This window comes from Colletotrichum jinshuiense, chromosome 10, assembly GCF_051148585.1.
Source record: "Colletotrichum jinshuiense chromosome 10, complete sequence".
NCBI classification, from domain to species: domain Eukaryota; kingdom Fungi; phylum Ascomycota; class Sordariomycetes; order Glomerellales; family Glomerellaceae; genus Colletotrichum; species Colletotrichum jinshuiense.
The window spans coordinates 154,375-176,661 of record NC_139303.1 but is presented as its reverse complement, the minus strand read 5'-3'; the positions used below and the strand labels follow the sequence as shown (position 1 = coordinate 176,661).

General features: G+C 50.4%; 5 protein-coding genes across 5 annotated transcripts; 3 read left to right on the top strand and 2 right to left on the bottom strand.

The window, feature by feature from the left end:
* Window positions 1-3,516: 3,516 nt before the first annotated feature.
* Window positions 3,517-6,273, bottom strand: EsH8_X_000038 (uncharacterized protein; the record flags this gene model as incomplete). The annotated part of the gene is made up of 5 exons (XM_083274126.1): window positions 3,517-3,534; window positions 3,609-4,508; window positions 4,576-5,618; window positions 5,680-6,069; window positions 6,123-6,273. 5 exons carry the CDS (start codon window positions 6,271-6,273, stop codon window positions 3,517-3,519), a joined length of 2,502 nt encoding a protein of 833 aa, XP_083119518.1.
* Window positions 6,274-7,447: 1,174 nt separating this feature from the next.
* Window positions 7,448-9,397, top strand: EsH8_X_000037 (uncharacterized protein; the record flags this gene model as incomplete). Its single annotated transcript, XM_083274125.1, has 2 exons — window positions 7,448-8,148; window positions 8,293-9,397. The coding sequence occupies 2 exons, from the start codon at window positions 7,448-7,450 to the stop codon at window positions 9,395-9,397; spliced, it is 1,806 nt and encodes a 601-aa protein (XP_083119517.1).
* Window positions 9,398-9,915: 518 nt separating this feature from the next.
* Window positions 9,916-12,305, top strand: EsH8_X_000036 (uncharacterized protein; the record flags this gene model as incomplete). Its single annotated transcript, XM_083274124.1, has 3 exons — window positions 9,916-10,249; window positions 10,304-10,803; window positions 11,163-12,305. The coding sequence occupies 3 exons, from the start codon at window positions 9,916-9,918 to the stop codon at window positions 12,303-12,305; spliced, it is 1,977 nt and encodes a 658-aa protein (XP_083119516.1).
* Window positions 12,306-13,316: 1,011 nt separating this feature from the next.
* Window positions 13,317-15,064, bottom strand: EsH8_X_000035 (uncharacterized protein; the record flags this gene model as incomplete). Its single annotated transcript, XM_083274123.1, has 2 exons — window positions 13,317-14,395; window positions 14,473-15,064. 2 exons carry the CDS (start codon window positions 15,062-15,064, stop codon window positions 13,317-13,319), a joined length of 1,671 nt encoding a protein of 556 aa, XP_083119515.1.
* A 1,500-nt stretch (window positions 15,065-16,564) lies between these two features.
* On the top strand, window positions 16,565-22,062 carry EsH8_X_000034 (uncharacterized protein; the record flags this gene model as incomplete). The annotated part of the gene is made up of 2 exons (XM_083274122.1): window positions 16,565-17,717; window positions 17,768-22,062. The coding sequence occupies 2 exons, from the start codon at window positions 16,565-16,567 to the stop codon at window positions 22,060-22,062; spliced, it is 5,448 nt and encodes a 1,815-aa protein (XP_083119514.1).
* Window positions 22,063-22,287: the final 225 nt, after the last annotated feature.

Here is a 22,287-nt window from a genome sequence, read left to right as displayed (position 1 = left end):
GTAAAAAAGATACTTAAAAGCCTAAACACTATATTAAAGATAAATTATTAATTACTAAATATAAAAGGAATAAGTAGTATAATAGTAAATTAAGTTAGGCCTATAAGTTGTATATAAATAGGCCTATCGGCTAGGTATTAAGGTTTATTAGACCTAAAAGATAAAGGAAAAAAGGCGGCTATACTATAAAGGCGTAATAGTTAAGTAAAAAGACTAAGTAACTACTTTATAGCTTCCTTTATATAACCACCCTACTTAGTATTTACAACCTCCTTTTTATCTTTAGATCCTTTAATCAGCTTAAGATTAAGGCTAGCTTAATAAATAAACTATAAGTATATTAATAATAAGCTGTAATAATAAAGTAAGAAAGAAGAGGTATATACCTAATATAGATTAATAGTAATACTCTTAAGTCTAAGGATAATATAGGTAGTAAGTATAAAATTAGTAAGGGTAGTAGAATTAAAAGTAGTAGCTTTAGGAGTAGTAATAATAGGAGTAGCAACCGTAATAAAAGTAAGAATAAGTATTAAGGTTAAAAAGCTTCTAATAAAAGTAGATACTATAGATATAATAGGCGTAAAAGTAGGGCTTATCTTATATATAACGTAACTAAAAGCACCTTTAGTAAGACGAAAGGTGTATTTAAGTTATTAATAATTAGTATATAATTAATAATAAAGTAGTAAGGAGATATATATATCTTTATTCTTAAGATTAAGGATAGCCTTATTAGCGGTAAACGATAAGGCGTAGTATATAAGAATATAAGCTATAGGAAGCTAGGTAAGTATAAATAGTATATAAGATATATAGGATTAGTTACACTTATAGGACTAAAGTATAAATAACTACTATTAAAGTAGTAGGTATAATAAAGGCTAAAACCTAGATAATAAGTTAGATATAACAAGCAAGCGGTATAAAAGAAGTATATAAAATATCACTCAGCGACTACCAACGTCCCCGCGAGCCTGTCTGAAAGAAGCAAGTGCTATAGGTATATCAACAGCAGACACCCGGTATAGCGTCGAGTTAGGTACTTGCTGTCCGGTCAGAATGATCAAAGTACCCTCTAAATGTAGGTGGTGACCCCCATAGGAGAATATAACCCAAAGGAATAGGGTTAAACCGCCTATCACGCGACTCAAGTAGACTGAATCTCGAGTAACTGAGGAGACTAACTGCCTTCAAGCCTGGCCGGACGGGAAAACAGTGGCTGACCCTAGACACAAATCAGGGTTCCGAATTCGGATGGTATCCTAGTTCTGCATTAAATTATCGATCAGATCATTATTGAATAATTCCCATTGTTATTCCTCGTCGTCTTTGAAATCTACCTCCACTGGAACCGCGTAGCCGACCGAGTTGAATCGTATCCCCTTAACATGCATCCTGTAACAAAAGTGGTACGGCATTATGGTTTGGATGTCCCACGAGGCATCACCCTGCTTGCACCATTCCCTAACAAGCTTGTACATCCGACTGTCGATATCAGGCCAGTCTGATGTGTTTTGTTCCGGGAGGCACTTTATAACTAGGCTAATAAGGGCCTGAGCACCAAAGTCGGGGGCGCCCGGGTCGTGCTTGGTGAAAGGGTCATCCATGTGTGCCTTGAGAGCGCAGATGGGACAGTCGGAGGTCTTCAATGTTTTACTCTGACGGTATTTTGGAGGTATGTCAGGATCGAAGCGGCGTCAGTGCTTATGGATAGATGCCTGAGCGACGTGTTAGAAGTTGGCGAGAAGACGCAGTCAGGCAGGCCGAGGGAATCAGAAGGTTCCTAGAGTCGTCCAGCAATAACAGCTGCCAGAGCGCGGCCGAGGACTCGGGAATTAGATGAATCTGCAGTCCCTGTGTTGAATAAGGGGAAAATCTGTAGTGTTGAGAAAAAAAAGCTGCACCGGGAGGGCGTTAGTTTGAAAAAAGTCTGAAAAGGTGAGAGCAAACATTCACGTAAGCGTTTAGGTGAAGGGATCAAGCAAATATTACTTCCTTGGCGTTGTTAGTCGGCGAAGGGCTACAGCAGCACAGTCTGAACCCCATCGACGGGTCAGGTAGAGACGGCTCAGCTGCAACGAAGAAACCCGTACCACCGCCGAGATAGTAATTAAGATCAAGGGGCTTGCGCGACATCTAGTGCCTTGGTTTTACTGCTGGAGAGGGCGGCAAGATGGATGTGGGATCGTGATACTTGCTGTAACAAGGGAGCGGGTTGCCGATGCGATGCGATAGATGGACGGCGAACACCCCCAGGCCTTCGTCCTCAAGACCACAGAGTCCTGGATTTTTCGCACTGCACCGGGTCCGCCATGTTGCATCTAATACCTAAATGGCGGTCCAAGGCAAACACGAGAGTCGGCCAGCCAAAACGGGTGAGGGGTAGATGGCGTCTAGTCGCGAGGCTCTGTTGGATCACCGAAGGGGGTTCGGACGCATGGCCAGGATCGCTCTGCATGAGTAAACATGACGCTTCGTCTACTATTGTATTCGTTTCTCTCGTGTTGTCAATGTGAGAGTCGTTGCTGTCGGGTCCAATTTGTTGATATGCCGAGCTCATTTAGAAGCTGGCCTCTTGGGTTTCTTCGGCTGAAGTGAGAAACTATCGCTCACGTTGCCTTCGTCATCTGATGGGTTCAGGAGGCTGTGATGGTTGTCCGGGTTGTAATCGACTTGACAAGCGGCTCCGGCCGTGGTGGTGGGAATTTTAGATTGGTCATCTCTATGATCGCTCCCAAGCTTGCCTCGAACACTACATCACTAGACGTGAAGAGTGTTGGAGGAAGAATGATGAGAGGGGAAATGTATTCCATTTCGTGGTTATCATGGAATGGAGATTTGGCGGAGCAAATAACGCATCCCGCGTGTCCTAGGACATGTTGGAGAAAATCAAACAAATTGACACGGCCTAGCGGATATATAGACAGCAGGACCACTTTACCCTTAACTTCATCACCCATCCCGTTATTTTTTTAGTCATCAGTATGTATTTCGGTCTAATCATGACGGATTAAGCCTAATCGTACACGGACAGACATCATCGCCACTGATACTCCTTTCCTTCCGTAATACTAAGATAATCTACTTATTTAACATTTGTATACGTACGTCTAAAACAGAGGTGACCACCAAGCAACAAGAAAAACACTCGACCCTCCCTATACAGCTTAGAATGCACGACTATTTGTTTTAAGTTCTGCTTAATCTATAGGTCCTTACGTATATAAATCCCTATGCCGCCTGCGTCCTTGCCGTTAGGTAGGTCATTATGCTTGTTAACCTATTAAGTTGAAATACGGCGGCTGTTTTTTTATTCTCCGAATGGGTCCGGTTGGTCTTCGTTGAGCCCCCTTCGGTGCCGTGGGCTGTTCCGCCTGTGTATCCGGTGTCGGTGGACCAAGGTTATTTCTCGAGCATAACATACTCTCGGTAGGCGGGCAGTACCCGGGCGGCTGTGGTATAGCCTGAAAATCGTACGACGGCTGAGAACTGAGCAGGAGATATGGTTGCTCTTTAAACTCCGTTGTTCGCCTGATATTGCCTGTGAAGCATTTTTGGTTGCTAGAAGCACATATTTGGTTCGCCGTACAGCTCCCGACACAGACCGATACACTAGCTATTATTCCGTCGCAAAACGGCCAAAAGGTCACACACTGCCCACCCGGGCACTGGCCACTCAAGCTTGCGCTGGGATCGCAGAGCTTCGTCTCCACCTCATCACCTGTCCTGGACTGGCCAGCCGGAAGGCCGTCGAAGGAAAGAGGATCGTAGTCGACGGTGAAGGTGGTGGCGGGCTCTGGTGCGGGCGCGCGGACGGCAGAGATCCTGGGGGGAGCCTTGGGCGCGCCGTCGCCGCTCCTAGACGTGTACCCCCTCGAGCCCTCAACGCAGAGGCCGGGGTCTTCGAAGGCGGCGCGGGCGACGTCGTGCCAGAGAGCCGACATATTGTAGACATTGTCGAGGGTAAAGTACAGCCTGCAGTCGGCAGCGACGTAGCGGAACTGGAGAGGGGTGGAGAGGTCGTCCGCGCGTAGCTGGTCGCGGAGGTTGAAGCCGGCGTAATTGACGTATATGCCCTTGTCATTTCTGTTGGCGGGAACGCGGGCCTTTGCCGTTTCGTTCAGGTCGGCCATCCACGAAATGTCAATGTCTAGGTCGTTGTTGGAGTACATGCGCATGCCGCGAGTCCCGCTTGCCGCTTGCATCGGGCCTGGCTTGGGCGCGCCGCCCACGACGACGGTACGGGCGCCTCCCTGCGTGGTTGCTAGCTCGAGAAAGATGGCGCAGGCAGAGGAGCAGGTTCCGTCGGTGAGCTTGGGTGGCGTGGTGTGAGATAACGGCCTGTTTAGCATGGGGGTTTTGAGATTCGAACTTACGATGACTACATCTTCAGGACCCCACGCGAATTCTCTTCTTTTGGCGTCGAGATCGTCCAAGTAGCGGTTGAGTATCCATCCGTCAAATGCTGCAGCGTGGAAATTTGGGTTCTTGAGGTCATATTCTTCCTGTGTGGATGGTCAGTGTATCAAACCCACAAAGCGCCATCGCCCATCGACGCCGTCAGGTACTTACCACGAGTGAGAAGTTGTCATCCTTCTCCTGTCGGGGTCCCTGATACTCCTCCCAAGAGGTGAAATTGTGCCCCGTCTCGGGATCGAGTCTCGTCGTAATGACCCATTCATCTGCCATAAGAGCCAGGGCGATACCCCTTTCGTCGTCGTTGCCAGCCGCCAAGTCCTCATAAATGCGCGTTGTGGCCGAACCCAGAACGTTTCCCAGCTCATGGCTGCGCCGCTGACTTCCTGTGAAAGGGTTGATCCCCGGGAAGAGTTCCCGGAAAAGTAGAAATGCGATGCCGGTAGAGCCGCCGTAGTTCTTTTGCAGATCGACGACGATGTGAGATAGCTCCCTTGTCCGAGCCCCATCCATGAAGTCTGCGAGCGACTGGCTGAAGTTGCCAAAGTCCCATTCGTACTGATCGAAATGGGGAATGCTGATTACCCCGGTCGAAATGTCATCATAGAAATACCCGGTGATGATACCGCCGCCATAGGCACCCAAGTCGAATTGGACGATGTCTGGGTCTTCCGGGAAGGCACCATAACTTGCCTTGTTCCAATTGGTGTTTAACTCGCTCTCGTAGGTTCCGTTGCTGGGGCCTGGGTCCTGTGTGACTGGCGTGTCTCCAGACGGCGGTCCCCCAAACACTGCTGGTCGTGGAACCTCGTCGTATGACGCAGGCAGCAGCCCGAGGACGAAGAAGTTGTAGAAGTCGCCCCCTGTGGTCAGAGGGCCGGTGAACTCGGCGTTTTTGTAAATGGCGAGCCAATATGTCTCCAGGTCTTCCCTGTCCGGATCTTCAAAGGTGAAGTTGAGGGTGTTGCCGGGGTAAAACGTGCTTTCACCAGCGAAAATACTGTAGACTCCGTGGATGTCCTGGACCGGGCTGTCCATGAGCTCGTTCCAATCGGCATGGGGCTCGAGCATGCCGACAGACTGAAGGGCCGCGAACTCGGTCAGATAATCGACTGCAGGCCGGCCGTTTATGTGCGACACGGCGGAGATCGAGGGTTCGATGCCGTTGCTGATGTTACTTCGGCGAAGGATGACGTCGTCTATTTTCTTGAAGTCAGTAACTAAACGCATGTACCGGGTGGCAGGGTTTGATGTTCGTACTCGCAAAATAGACTTTTGGAATCTCCTTTCCATCAATAGATGCTGTGACGAGTGGGTACGGGCTGGCGAAGGAGAAGGCGGATAGAACGCCCGCGATCAAATCGACGTGGGCGTCGTGGACGGAGTAAACGAGGTACTGCAAGGCGGCCTCGAAATCGTACTGGTTCTTGAAGACGCCGGTAGTGACGTTGCGCTTCAAATCTTCCAGTCCATGCATGAGGTCGAACGCGGGCTGTTGGTAGCCTTCCGGGGGGTCTTTGAGGTGCGCCAGGGTACTCTGGAACTGCATCGTCGTGTTGTAGTAGTCAATGAAGCGAAGAGCCATGGCCGCGTGGAACGGGACGCTGGTCAGACACTCGTACGCGTCGACGGCGTAGAAGTAGCGGTGTCCTGTCTACGTCAGCATAGTCCACGCTCGAGCCGTGCATCGCTATTCATCTCACCTTGGTTAACGGCATCGATGATCGTTCCACACATGGGGGTCTTTTCAGGCCCATCTTGCCGCCCTGAAAGTTGTCTCGGTGGAGACGATGGGCGCGCAACGGTAAGGCTGTAGCACAGGCCTAGCAGCACGGTGAAGTGTCCAAGCAACATTATGGGCGTTAACTGTAGCGGGTGACTTTGGTAAACGAATGACTGGTTACGACGACCCTTAGAAAAGAGAATCATCCAGGAAACTCTCATGCGACGTGCCGGGGATGGCAGACTTTTTACGAGCGTCCGGCATGTTGCCTCTTCTTAATCGGAAGACAACTCCTGGATCATGCTGAATCTGGTGGCTGCCTTTCCAGACACGCTAGCCCCTGACGATCCCACCCAGGCTATGCCATTGAGATCAGACGGTCAGTTTGAAGAACAATACCGGGTTGGCTTAGGCGGCAGGCTGGGCTCTTGGCCGTTAATTTCCTGTGTGTGGTTGCATCTCACTGCATCGCCCCCGCGCTAACTTTAGCCTCTGTCAAGAGCTGGAAACCCGAAGTTTTGAGACTGCTGAAAGAGTGCGAATCTGGCCTTAATGGCCAAGATGGACCAAGAGAAGGCTGGCTTGTCTAGGTGATTGCTGGGGCACATATAAGTGCTGTGCGATTGTAAGCGTACCGACCCTAGCCGTGAAGGGGTGGAATCTGACCACCCACTCAGAGGCGACGGCTGAGTTACATGCACGCTGTAGCCTTGCGGACTGCCAGCCCGTAATTCACATTGAATAACCGCTTGTGTTACCATCTGGTGCTCCATGTGCTCGTGGTGGTGTGCGCTACTACCGCAAATAGTGGCCAGCCCTTTCGGGAACGGGAAGATTGTGACTCGTAGCAATTGCACTCGCGCGGCTACTGGTTCTAGTATATTTTACTTCATCCACATGCGCAGAAATGATGGGACTGGCAACCTCTGAGAAGTCATAATCATTAGAATATGGGTACTAAGTGCGGAACGACAGCAGACCTTTAACCACCTTTCAAACGACGGAGAATCATTGTCAACAATGTGTTCCCTCAAGGCTGAGGAGATGGATAACGTGGACCAAGATACACCCCCCGCAGGGCGGAATTTGTTTGAGGGGCGTAAAGATCTACATCCTGCATTGAGCGAACGTCCAGCGCCTGGACTGGATACATGGAAGCCGCTTTGGGATGGGGTGCTGGAGAACGAAGTTTTCCGCAGCTGGCAGCGGCCCAAAAATCAGTGGATATTGAGATGCGTCGGAGGACCAGGCTCAGGTAAGGTGAGTTGAGACGGCTTTCGGTGGCGTACTTTCCAGTCGGCGTGGATGAAGCAGGTCCTCATACCGTCCCACGGGCGGCTTCATGACTCCTGCGACAGGGTTGTCACCCACTTGAAGATCCATGAGCTGATTACACACCGTCTATACCAGACGAATCTGTCCGCCTTGGTGGCGGAGAAGCTAGCAGAGTATTGCAATAGTGACACGAAAGCCGTGGCCTCCATCTTCATCGGAATGGACGTGACCTCGAGCGGCACCGCCTTCCTGGAGGACGTCCTCACCAGCGTATTCCACCAGCTGTCCGCCAAGCACGTCGAGGCCGAGGGCGACGCGGCAAACGAGAAGTATCGGCTGTACCTGGACGCCTGGAAACACGGCCACCGCGACCGGCACCGCATCCAGCTGGTGCGGGACGCGCTCTGCCTGCGCCTCGACATGCTCGAGTACAAGTTTCTCGTCATCGACGACTTCGACAGGTGCTATCCCTCCGTCGACCTCTCTCTCGAAAACGAGCTGTCCCTACTGGCGGCCAGGGGACTCAAGGTGTTTCTCTCCTCGCGCATCTCGTGCCTCGAGCGCTTCCCTCTGTCTCCGACGTGCGACTCCTGCCAGGAGGAAAATGGTTCGCAGAGGAGGCTGGAACTCTTCTGGGGATGCGAGAGCTGTGAAGGGAAAGGGGTGCAACGAGAAGACACATATACTCTCTGCGAAGACTGCGTAGACAGCAGCAAGGCTTGCAAGAAATGGTACGTGGCAGTGTCAACCATACCCTTTCGCTCTCATACTGTGTTCTCGGGGTTCTCGGTAATCCGGGTCGTCATACACATCACGTAAATCTTGTCCTACGGGTCATCATAGAGGCAAAGCTAACGCTTGCGACCGATGTGAAGCGGCGATTCCACAAACTTCGTCCAGCCTTATAACCACGTCGATCTGAACCTCGACGATAACGGCCCTTGGGTCGCGCAATTCATCAACTACAGTCTCGAGACCGAACACGGAGACCTCGGACTGGGCAGCACAACCGCGACCAAGCCCCCGCTTTCCAGGCTGGGCCGGCAGCTCATGGCCACCCGCAACCGCAAAGCTCTTACGGAACTACAGGGAAAACTCGTGGGACAGGCCGGGGGCAACGTCAGCCTCGCCCGTCTCCGCCTCATCAACGAACACCGGGTGCAGTCTGCGGAGAGCGTGTTCTCGCCGCTGGCGGACGTCCTGCCGGTCAACATCGTAGGCTTCTTCCACGCGGGGATGAGGCGCATCGAGGAGCAGCCGCCCGAGCGGCGGGACCTGGGGTTCAAGGTGATCGCGGCGGCGACGCACTACCACTATGTCCATGGGATCCCGTATGAGGCCCTCGACAGGCTCCTCCGCAACCCGACAAAGACATTGGCGAGACAGCACCCCGTCAGGACGCAGTCGGCACCAGTATTGTCCGCGAGCGCGGACGCGAGGAAGAAGGCGGAATCGACTCCGGCCACGCATCACGTACCGCACCGCAGCCTCGAGGAGATGCTTCACGCGGCCTGCGGGTTCGTAGTGATGGTGCCCCTGGGGAAACGGCCACTCAGGGCATACTCCGAGGCGTTCCACGAGTACGCGCGGCACTATCACGAAGATCTGAGGTGGGCGCACGCGCAGCTCGACTTTGACAGCATCGGGGTCGGTAAGCAAGGCAACTTGGACGAGCTCGGCAACAAAGGACTGAAGCGCCGCGAGACCTTTCAACACACGGAGAGAAAACATGACTTCCAAGCGGCTGGTGAAAGGCTTTTCGTCCCCCAAAAAAGCGTCGGAGAGTCTTCTGGTCTGCGGGGACAGGGGTTCAAGAGGCTACATGGTGCCGAAGTCGGGCTCCCTGTCATACCTGATGCTCTCATATTTGATTCTGCTGATCCTGTCATCATGGCTATCGGCGCAGTGGCAGAGGCGGCGAGTGTGACCGCCCCTGAGAAAAAGAAGCTGTTAAGAGCACGCACGCAGGCATTTGTCTGAAATCATGTTGCGGAAAATACTTGTAAATCATTGAAACATCAGTATAGTCGTGATCTGTTGTTCATTTCTGTTCTTCGATAAGGTTGTCTTTTTGACTATGCGAAAACCAATGGAACATCGTGTTATACGGTTCACATTGAGTCTTGATAGGTATACAATAGCAATCAGTCGTTTCTGTATTTAATCAATGACTTTCACCTAAGAAGCGACGCCTCATTTCTCTATTTTTCACATACAATGCTCCAGGACTCATTCAGCTGGAACATCATGTGACGGTGGAGGTCTAAAGAAGGGTTAATCCTCCCAGCCTGCTTGTGGCTGTGGTCAGCCTGCAGACGCATGTCCTAGCCCGTTTATTTTGAAACCGTCCCAGCCCCCACTTGCCCAGGGGTTGATTTGGCTGTGCTGACATCTTCGCATCCAACGGACGGCGTCTCGAGTTAGTCTCCCCATCTCCAGCCAACAAACTTTACCAAATATGTAACTCAAGTCCATGCAGGAGTTCAAAGCGAGCCGTTATGGGCATCTGCGACTTTTGTCGGCGAAACGTCCTGGAGTCCACGAAGCTCTGGGACTACCACCACTCCGACTTTGTCGACTTCAAGGTCGCGGCAGAATCAGGCTGCGTCTTCTGCGCCCGACTGGCTAATGCCGCAGGCGGCTTGAAGTCATGGTTCGATCACGAGAACGTAACACCGGCTCTGTACAGATGGAACATTTGCGAGGCTGCTCGCATGAGAGACACCAGCAGCTATGTATCGATTACATTCCGCCCGGTCCCGGGGCGGAAACAAGGGGACGCCACGAGCGAAGATCTTCCAGAGCTCCGGTTCGATATGTTCCTGGAAGAAGGTAGCGATTTTGCTTATGAATCCCTCACGTCCAGCCACTGACAGTGCGTCCTAGATTTGGGCTTCATCCCCGACGACACACGCTTGGGCTTGGGGACGGATTCTGAAGAATCGGTGAAGAAGATGGCCGAGTGGCTGAAGACGTGCACCAATAGCCACCCGAACTGCAAACGCCGCCACGGGAGCCGCGACTTCATACCGACCCGTGTCTTGGACGTCGGCACGGGAACGACCTGGCCGCCGAGTCACGTCAGGGTTGTCCAGACAGAGAAAGAGGGTGTGACAGGGCCTTATATGACGCTGAGTCACTGCTGGGGACCCAAGAGCGAGGGCAAGTTTGTACAGCTCACGGAAAACAACTTGAAGGAGTTCAACACCAAGGGTATTCCGTGGAAGACGGGACCCGATGGGCAGGGTATCTGCAGCAACACCAACTTTGCGCAGGCGCTCCAGATTGCGTGGAAGTTGGAGTTGCGGTACATTTGGGTCGACTCCGTCTGCATCATTCAAAATGACAAAGTTGACTGGGCCAAGGAGTCGACACGCATGCACAAGGTGTATCGCAACTCCACATGCAACCTCGCAGCGGCCGTGTCTGAAGATCACACCGGTGGTCTTTTTCGACAACGACGGCTAGCAGGTGCTCTATCAGAGGTCCAGGCGGGTGGTCTTTTTCAAACGCAACGGCGAGCACCTGCTGTAATACCCACGCTCTATGTCCCGAAAGGCGTGTCTCCAAGGTTTGGTGATAGAAGATGGAGAATCCTTCCGTCAGACCTCTGGGACAAGGATCTGCTGGAATCCCAACTCTACACTCGTGGATGGGTCTTCCAAGGTATGCCTCCCTTCTCAGTCATGTCTCTCATCTGACATTGGGGGAACAAGAGCGAATGCTCTCCCCCCGTCTTCTCCAGTTCGGCCGCGACCAGGTCTTCTGGGACTGCGCCACCATGTCCGCCTGCGAGACCCTCCCAGACGGCCTCCCTGCCTCCCTCGACACCAGGGCCGGGGTGGACCGGTACTGGCGCCAGCGCCTCCAGGATGCCACCCTAACGGTCCGCCCGCTGGTGGAAACTTCCGAAGGGTCCCTCGAAAGGTTCTGGGAGAACGCAGTCCGCACCTACACCGCCTGCGACCTCACGAAGCCGTGCGACAGGGACGTCGCCATGTGGGGTATCGCGAAGCTCGTCCGCGACGCGCTGGGAGAGGAGTACGCGTACGGCTTATGGTCAACACGGGTCGAGGAGCAGCTCGCGTGGCGAGTCTTGAATCCCGCGACGGTGTCTTGCCCGACCGTATCGGAGAAGACGTTCCCGTCCTGGTCGTGGACTAGTCTGCAAGGCACGATCCAGGTCCCTCCGAGGATCCACGACCCGCCGCGGTTTTACAGGGTGGCGAATCCCGAGGGGGGAGACATCAAGTTCCAGTTCGAGAGAACTCTTTGGGGTCGGTTTGAGGGCGAGCATAAGAAGCTGTGGCGGCAAGAGATCCCGAACATGGACGTTAAACTCGCCGATTCAAAATCGAAGCGCTCCGAGGGCCAAGCGGCTAAGGCGAAAAGCCCGCCTATAGGGCCAAGGCCGAGCCAGGAAGAGGCCTCGGTCCTCAGTTTCAAGGAAATTGCTCTCAAGGGTCACATTTGCCCCGGCACGGTTCGATTAACCCCCGAGGGAGAGGGGTGGGAGTTCGCGATCGCTAAACCTGGACACGGACAGGTAGTCTTCACAGCTCACCCGGACGTCGCGCCCTCAGAGATTGAGACTACCTGCGAATTCCTTTTGCTGGCGGCCTCGAGGCATTTTATCGATTGTAATGGTAGGGAACTGCAAACCAGAGACTGTCTCGAGGGCGATTCTATCGTAGATGAACAGCATTTTGGAGTTGGCATTCTGGTCAAACGGGATGGCAATCAGCTGAGAAGAGTTGGTGCTGTTTCGTTCCGGGAGGTTTGTAAAGAGGACTGGAACCATTTCCGACGGGCGTGCGGGGAAGGCGAGGAGGCGTTAAGAAACGATCTCGACGCCATGACCGTGAAGGAAGTATGGCAGCTGATATGAACTATGTGGTATTCTATCTATTCTTCTTTTTTTTTTGATCGGAGCGGTAAATACGATGCATTTCTTCTGAGTCTTGATCGGCTATTTCTTGTTAAGCACTGGATTTTCAGTTATTCCTTTATATTAGGCAGACCAAACCACCGCCATTTGGGTCTCGTTGTACTTCTTTAAACGATCAAGGGAACCTTCAGTGCGATTCCTATTAGATTCGTAAAATAATCCAACTGAAAACTATGATCAGCCGTCGGGTCACGCACCCAAAGAGTGGAAGGTAGCTATCCTGCATGATCCTATGCTGCTCTGATGATCCGGAGCAGCATTGGCCCTACCCCGCCCAGCCAAGCCCTCAGTAAACAAGAAGGCTGGGTACATGACCGGACATCCTCACCGAACTTTATCAACAACATCGCGCAGCGCACTTATGTTCTACGTATCCCTCCCCTTGCTGCCTAGCATCCTGACGTCTTTGCTTCCTGTGCCCTTGATCTTCTTGCAACAGTCCAAGTGGTTTCGCACCGAGTTTACGCAATGAAGAGAACTAAAGAGCATGGTGCGTTAAGTTGCAAATCGCCGTATAAATAATGCAGCTCTATTAGAAGGAATTATCTATTTAGAATGCCTTGGATAATTAGCAAGTTTAAACATTATTAACTGTTTTTTAGTTAGTTCAAATAATGATAACACCAAGTAACTACTTATAAGCTTTAAAATGCCCAGTTTCTTCCCGAGGCATCGTATCATAACTTATGGATACGCGTCCAACTGGCTCGGCCAAAAGAGTATGGCAACTCGCCTCGTCGCCGTCGCTGACCGACTCCTCAACATCCTCCATGATATGAGAAAGGTGAGACGCGCCATCATTAACTTCATAAAACGTATGCAGTCAGGAGCCAGAAATTAGGACGAGAAACCAGCAGGTGGACAGACATTGTTGAAGTGGACAACGCAACAGCCTAATGATCTCCGTTTTATGTACCGGCTCCTTGAACTTCAGACACCTTATTAGGCCTTCTAGAAGTTGTTCATTTTCCGCGATATTGCCCGAGAACCTTTCTGTATAGCCCTATAAGTCCAAACCCCCAGAGCAGTAAGTATAACCAAGAAAATAGGTAAGCCAAAAGCTACGGCAAGCCCGTAGCCGAGTATCTTCGCCCCAAGGCCAACATCCTTAAATATGCCAACAACAAAAGACGATAACAAGAGAGCACCCAGAGTCAGGAAGATAAACGCCCCAACTATCAAAACGGCCGGCCATAGCTTAAAACTAGACCAATACTGCTGTCGGCTTTCAAACTCTTGAAGAAAAGCTACAAGAAAAAGTATAAGAATCACGGCCACTACCAGAGCCCCAAGCAGAGTAACTACTCCGAAGAAGTCATAAATCAGATATCCCAAGTCCTTAAAGCGAGTGCCCATGCTAAGGATACCGGCGGAGAGCGACAGCGGCAGGAATATCGTAGCAAGCAAGGTTAAAATCTTGACGTTGTTGGACTGGTTGACGTTCCATGACAGGCTGAGCAGGTTCAAGTAGTGTTGAAGCTCATCCGACATTCCCGTCAGGCGTTCCGTAACCTCCTGACAACAACTGCGGACATCCGCAAAGATGCATAAGAGCTCTGTGTTGGGCTCTCCGTCCGTGGGTTTGTCCATTGCCCCCACAATATCTAGCAAGGACTCGCACGTGGACGTTATATTCGTAGCAGAGCTACTTAACTGCCGATAGATTGCGGAATCAGTATTAATAGCTTTTATGGTCCATGAACGTAGCCGTGAGTATTGTGGGTCGAAAATCCGCATTCGTGGTCTTGTATAGGATGCTTCAAATTCTTCAAGAAAGGCGGCATATGTGTTGAGGTGGGCATGGTAAACCTGTAGCATGAAAACTTGTCGAATGTTGTTTGGCTTTTGGATACGGTGGTATACCCTGTAGAGTCTCACCAGCTCTGCTTTAAACCTTTCTGTTGCATTTGAAAGACTTGCTGTCTGGTTGCCTGATGTCCGGACATATTTACTCCATATTCGATGGTAGGATCTAAGAATTATCCCATCTAGGCCGATACAAGCCTTGAATCCCTCGCATAGAATGTATACTGATACCGTTAGCGATTCTAGTCGGTGAACTCAATTTACAGAACGACGATCAAGAGATCTACAGCAGCTAACTTACCATCCATATTGCCTTTTTCGCGTTGGATCAATTTTACATGGCGTATAAAGTGGCCGCAGTGGAAACCTTCAACACTAGAGCCGTTCGGCTGCGATGGTTGGTTTGATGTGGCGTTGGAGATGATCTCCTCGAAAGTTAGAAAGTCATAACTTTCCAAGCGACATGACACGCTCAAGTCATCGTCATCGGAGCTTTCAGGAAGAACGTTCCACTGAGCAGCCACTCCTTGAAGTCCAGCGATAGATTTCTCACGCCGCGTGTATGACGGTGCCTTTGGCAGCTTTAATGGTTCCAATGGTGCGGATTTAACAGTTTTTAGCGGAGCCTGCTCCATCATAACATGAAGTCTTATACTGGAGGAACCGATTGACGGATTTGTGTTATCGGATTTGCCTCTAGAGGATACTCTTCCAGTCTCATCTGCATGGATCGTCCTGGATGCCTCATAGTAGTAAGGTTGGTGTTGGCCGTATTTAACAGGCGCTGATTGTCGCATGCTACCCCCATTCCTGGTTTCGCTGAAGAAATCCAGTACAGAAATCATAGCAGAAATTCCGCCGAGACCTTTGTTAATGACGTCGAGGCTGGCCATGGTGTTCAATGAGACCCGCCTATTGAAGAGGGACGTCTACGAAGCTCAAGAATATGTAGTTGTGGCTGGTGGTGAGCAAGGCAGTTTTTGAAATTGTGAGGTAGATAATAGAGCATATAGTTTATCGAAATAATTTAACAGCCTTGAGAAACTGAGGCTTTTATTTGGAGATTTATGAGTACTCACAATCTAAACAAGATAGGGTTGTCTGCACGGCATTAGCAGATAAGGCGCTAGGAACACAGATAAACCGATAAAACAATGGCAAGGGTCATGCCCCGCCGCGGGGCTGGAGTGGCAGCCAGCACACCAGCCTTGAGTACATGTGTGGTCGAGATATGGGTAAGCGAGAGGGAGAACTGCAATGTCCGCACATGCATGCCACGTCATCCAGCATCACGCCACCTATGCTATGCTTTGGCTTATGCTCCCAAGCCTGATGACCCTGCAGTAGATGGGAAACTGGCCTTGCAGTGGTAAAATAGGAAACGGGATAGGGGTTTGAACGTCATGGCCGGGCCGGCCTCTGGAATGGGATGGGATGGGATGGAGTGGAGGCATTGGATATGTTGATTCTGTCGTGCGACCTTATATCAAGCCAAATTATTTACCCCGATTGCGTCCTTTACTCTCTCCCTCAATCAGATCAGATCGGGCTCCGCTGGCCTCGATTATAGACCAAAGAGGCAAATCAGTGAAGACACCGGCCATCAATTGACCCGGACCTGGTCCATCCCGGGTCTACCGCCACAAAAGCCGCCTTTAGTGGGCTTGGAAGAGGACCTGCTACCCAGCCACAACAGAAATATTGGTTCGGTTCCAGTTGAGCCCTAAGAAATAAGGGGGTTATGGGGACTAGGTAAAAGGTCCGGATAATTGAGCAATTTGTCCTAACGTAAGCACAGCAGTAATGGCACATATACTGAAATCATTCCACCTATCTTTTCTCTCTCTGTGAACTTTTGAGCCCTCTCTAACTAGGTTGCTATTGCGCCGGCTGTTAGCCTCACAACGTTATCTCAAGGCCCCAATCAGAGCCTGGCCCGAGGGATTTGGATAAGACAGGTTTTCTTCTATTAAGATAATTGGTGATATGTCGCTTGTTTCACTAACAGCTGATGCCAAGAGTAATTAGACCAGAGCAGTTCTCGTCTGGGAGCCAACCGATTCAGTGACACAACTGAACCAATGAGAGCTGTCATCATGCAAAACACCACGGCTGCCCCCGCCGGCTCAGCCTGATGAGCAAATTCTGCATATTCTCCCGTTTCGTTCCGTCCCTCGTCTTTCCACCAGCCGAAGTTTGCGAACAAAGCCCTTTACTCGCGGGGGATGCATCGAACAACCCCGTCGCGCTATCGCTATACGTGACCACGCGCTCACATATGGCTGTCGCAGAAGCACTCCCTTCGGTCATACCCAACGACGACGGTGGCGGGATCAATCGACGTAATGCCAGGCTGCTTGCAAGGCCAGCCACAGCGCCGAGCTTGATCAGCAATGGCTTGCAACTTCCATCACGACGATAACCGCGAAACCAATTCGCTGCCCGATTTAGCCTCGATTCATACACGAAATAAGAGGGCATGCGATTCTACGGACGAGAACAATGACAGAACACTGGCTCCTGCAAACCGAATACGCTCAGCCGGGTCCCCGGTTAACGAAACCGTCAATGTGGAATACCGAGTCACAACAAAGCTGTCCCACGATGCCTACACCGTCGGATGGGTGTGTGCCCTTCACTCGGAAATGGCTGCGGCGAAAGCGATGCTTGACGATATCCATGAGCCCCTTCCGATGAATCCCAACGACACCAATCATTACGTTTTTGGTAGCATCGACCACCACAACATCGTGATTGTTTGCCTGCCATCCGGGCAATACGGTATAACTCGGGCCGCGGTCGTGGCAAACAACATGCGTTGGAGCTTCCGTTCTATCCGCATACGACTGATGGTTGGCATTGGTGGTGGTGTTCCCAGCAAAGTCGACATGCGACTGGGTGATGTTGTGGTCAGTAACCCAACACTGTCATCCCCAGGCGTCATACAGTATGACTTCGGAAAAACTGTGAAATCTGGGAAATTCCAAGTAACCGGAGCCTTGAACAAACCTCCTCAGGATATCCTCGGCGCAGTCGCCAAGTTGCGGGCACATCATGAATCGCAGAACAGTTCGGTACCTGGTATCCTATCCGACATGTTAGAGCGCAATCCCAAAATGATAGCCTACTCATACCGTAGGATCGAAGAAGACCGATTATATATGGCTACCTACGATCATGTAGGTGGATCCTGCGATCATTGCGATGCATCCAAACTTGTTCGCCGGCGTCCAAGGCCCGATCTCAACCCACGAGTTCATTATGGAACCATAGCCTCTGCGAACCAGGTTATGAAGCACGGCTTAACTCGTGATCGTCTCGCGCGAGAATACGATATTCTCTGTTTTGAGATGGAGGCAGCAGGCCTGATGGATCATTTCCCATGCCTTGTCATTCGAGGCATCTGCGATTATTCCGATTCCCACAAGACTAAAGAATGGCAAGAGTATGCTGCCGCAACCGCAGCGGCGTACACAAAAGAGCTACTCTCTTTGATACCACCAGTTGATAGGATGCTACCATCAAAACCGAGCACACCTAGTGCGAGTAGGTTCAGTAAATTATGTTTCCTGTGGATATGGCTAAATTCTTCCCAGACAGCACGTCACCGATGGATCGGCGACAATTGTTGATTGATTCTCTGAGGTTTGAGCAAATCGATAGTCGACATGCAAACATCAAGACTGCACATGCGCAAACGTGCTGTTGGCTACTAGAACACCCCGATTATTTGCGCTGGTTAGATCCAAACAAAATGGCCGACCACCATGGCTTCCTATGGATTAGTGGGAAACCTGGCACAGGAAAATCGACAATCATGAAGTTTGCTTACAGTCACGCGACTAAAAACGCTATACCCGAATCTGCCGTCATTTCGTTCTTCTTCAACGCCCGGGGTGCATTCCTAGAAAGGGCAGCTGAGGGAATGTACAGATCGCTGTTACTGCAACTGCTGGAAAACCTACCAAAATTGCAAGCAGTTCTTGACGATGACGATGGAGTAGCAACAGTCCTTGCCAACAACAACTCTAGTGGGTTGAGCATCTCTCTTATCCAAAGCCTTATTTTCAAAGCCATTACAAAGCTCGGACGGCATCGGGTGACTTGCTTTGTCGACGCTCTCGACGAATGTGATGAAAGAGAAGTTGAGAACATGCTTGACTTCTTTGTGGACTTGGGACACTGCGCTGTTCAGAGTGACGCCAAACTCTACATATGTTTTTCGAGCCGGCATTACCCCTACATGGACATACCGCATTGCCAAAGGTTCACGTTAGAGGATCAAACGGGCCACGAAGATGATATAGAAGCATACGTCCGAAACAAGTTGAGAACGGGGAACCGAAGTCAAAGCGGAGAGACCAAAACCCGAATTCTCCAGAAAGCATCGGGTGTCTTTTTGTGGGTTGTACTGGTCGTTGCTATACTCAACAAAGAGTACAAGCGAGGTCGAATATTCGCAGTAAACGAGAGACTGAAGGAAATACCGCCCGGGCTCAGCGAATTGTTCCGAGACATTTTGACGCGAGACAAGGATAATATGGATGACTTCTTCCTCTGCATCCAGTGGCTGCTTTTTGGTAGTCGGCCACTGAAGCGCGAAGAATACTACTTTGCAATGACAGCTGGCTTGAGATCTGAGGAAGCTCCTGATCCGTGGGATGACGACAAAATTACCAAGGAAGACATGAATCTGTTTGTTCTCAGCTCATCAAAAGGATTGGCTGAAACGGCAACAAAATCCAAAATGTCGATCGTACAGTTTATCCACGAGTCGGTACGAGATTTCCTGCTCAAAGATGGCGGCCTCAAATCCTTGTGGCCAAATCTCGAAAACGACTTTGAAGAAAAAAGTCATGACCGGCTCAAGCAATGTTGCTACACCTACATCAAAGCTGATATCTCCGGTCACCTAGCAGAGGACAACTATCTTTTGAAAGCGTCTTCCGAGGAAGTCACGAGCCTGCGACAGGAAGTGAGCCAAAGGTTTCCTCTCATGGAGTACGCAGCAACTCGGATTTTTCATCATGCTAATGCTGCAGCAAGTGCAATCACACAGGAACAGTTCTTGAAGGAGTTTTCTGCTCCCATGTTTCGGCCCTGGGCTTTGCGCCGCAACCTGTTTGCCCCAAAGATCAGTCGACTGAATGCAAAAGCGACTCTCCTTGACTTTTTTGTTGAGCAGCACTACATTTCGCTCATCAAAACAACGGTCAGCTCGCAATCCCTACTTATAACTCCAATGCTGGTTGATTCCAACGCTGAGGAAAGCGTTCTCATCAAAGCCATCAAAAAGAATACAGTCGCTGCAGAAGCAATCCTGCAGTCACTAAAGAGACACCAAGATTTGCGAGGTAGCATATCACCAAGCGACGAGTACATGGTCAAGTTTATTGATTTATTACTCAACAAACCTGGCAAAAAGGGACGAACTCCTTTGTCATACGCTTCTGAGAAAGGACTGACCGTTGTTGTCCAGCTTTTGCTTGAGCTTGGTGTTGGTCATCGCACAGACAACGAATACAAAACGCCGCTGTTATGGGCCATCGAAAATGGGCATGGTGAAATTGTGAAGCTAATGGTCTCCCCAAATTCCAGTAGTTCTTACAATGGGAATTGCCTTCAACCGCGGCCATCTTTGGCGACGACACTTGGCCGCCCCGTTGGTGACTTGGCGTCGCCAACCGATCGGGAAACAGCGACTCTGTCTATGTCTGCCAATGCTAAAGACACTTCGCTTGACGTGCGATTTAGCCGTGATATTATTACGAATGCTTTTCAGAGCGCTGTTTCTCATAAAAGGGACGACATAGCAACGTTTCTCCTCGGAAAAGGGGCTGAAACAAATCCAACCATCGTCTCGGAGGGTTTCCGGCCAAGTCTTCATACCGCTATCGAGTTTGGATTGGAAACTTTGGTGGAAGCACTGCTTGAAAAGGGCGAAGACATCGTCGTTTACGGCAATAGCTTAACAGCACTTCATCTTGCCTGCGGAAATGCAACATTGGTTCAGCCGTCATCGGCGGAGAGAATTATCGAAAGCTTAATCGCAAAAGGGGCTGATATTAATGCATGCGACAAGTTTGGAAAAACACCTCTCCATCTCTCTTGCGGGAATCATCGCTGGCGGGAAGCATCAGCAGTAGCAAAGGTTTTGATCGACAGAGGCGCCGATATCCGAGCACTCGATGGGAACCAAGACTCGCCACTTCACTTAGCCTGCCACGCTGGAAATCAAGCAACAGTAGAATTACTAGTTGAAAAAGGTGCTGATATACGAGCACTGAACTCAGATGGACTTCTACCACTCCATTCAGCTCTCCTCTCTGAGAATCAAACAATTATGGAAATGTTTCTTAGCAGAGGGGTTGGTATCCACTCGCCTGATAAACACGGAAAATCACTGCTCCATCTTGCTTGTCAATTTCAGAACCTCCAAACGGCCGAAATGCTGGTCAAAAAAGGCGCCGTGGTTGGATTGCTTGACAAAAATGGAAAATCACCGCTTCACTATGCTTGCCAAGGTGACAAACCAATGTTATCAAAGTTACGGGACGGCAGGTCTATGTCTCATGAGTTACAGAAATACGGAATCCGAACAGACCTGGAAGCTCTCGATCGAGACGTTCCTGAGATTGTCGATACGCTACTCAGAAATGGCGCCAGGTTGGAGTGTAAGGACAAGATTGGCGAGACACCCCTTTTTTCTGCTGTGAGATGGAGCACCGGCCCAATATTCAACCTGCTCTTGGAAAAGGGTGCAGACATTTTCTCTACAAATGTATGGGACCAAACAGCCTTCTTTTTGTTGCCGACCGCCGGCTATCACTCGGAGCTTTATCTGGCCGACAAGGGAATACAACTGCTTCGGAAAGGCTTGGATCCCATGCACAGGGATGATTTGGGCCAAACTTTCCTGCATGTGGCTTGTCAATCTAGCGTCGTGGATCATTGCTACCTGAATTTCGTTCGCAAGGCCATCCAATTTGGTTTGGATGTTGATGCGCGTGATAATACAGGTAGAACTCCACTCATGAACGCAGCGAAATTTGGCAATTGGGATTTCGTATCATTCCTGCTTGGTTTAGAAGTGGACGCCAATCAGATGGACCAAGACGGCTGTACCGCGCTGACTGAAGCTATCCGAGGTGTTGGGCATTGCAGTGATAGATTTAAAGTGATTTACTGCCTGCTGAGCAACGGGGCGAATCCTCACCCGTCACCCGAGACCAAGTTCATTGCTCTTTTTGTGGCCGTCGAAAATGCCGATTACAATATTGTGCCTCTACTGTTGAATCATGGTGTCAATATCGGAGTTACAGATGCAATCGGCCGCTCCTGTATGTTTTTCTTACCTAAACTTTCAATGCAAGAGGACATGACTGTGATGGATTTCCATTCATCTACCATAATTGCACAATTTCTGCTGAAGAAGGGAGCAGATATCAACCATAGGGACGCTACTGGGCAAACTCACCTACATTATGCCGCCAAGAGGAGAGCGGATCGGACATTCGGGGATCCGAATACATTCTATCGGGCACTCGGTCGGCATAATCTAGATGCGCAAGATCAGACAGGCAAGACCCCGCTTCTTTGTGCTGTGTCTTGCGGAAACTCTTTGGTGATGGGCCAACTTCTTAAACTTGGTGCCAACCCAAATATCAGGGACAACCGCGGACAAACACCGCTTTGCGAACGCATAGCTGGCAGAATGTCAGACCTGTTTCCGGACGTACGACTTCTTATTGAATATGGCGCCGTGGTGGCCGCAGTGGGACTGAATGACGAAACACCTTTGGCTTTAGCAATGCGATTGGGGAACGCGGAGCTGATAGAATTGCTGCAGTCCCGGTTGCATACCATGAGCAATGTCTTCACTGGATCATAGAGATCAAGGAAACCTTCCAGATAGTTAGGTGGTATCAGGGCTCCTACATAGGCCCTTTCCAGTGGTGTCTGTAGTAACACCAACCATAGTAATCAACCAGAATACCACCTAGAAATAAAATACAAGGCTTCCTGTTCCTTTTACTCACTAGGATATTATGAGACAGGCATAGCGACAACATTCTTGTTAGACCTAAACATTATATAATCAAGTAATACACTCAAC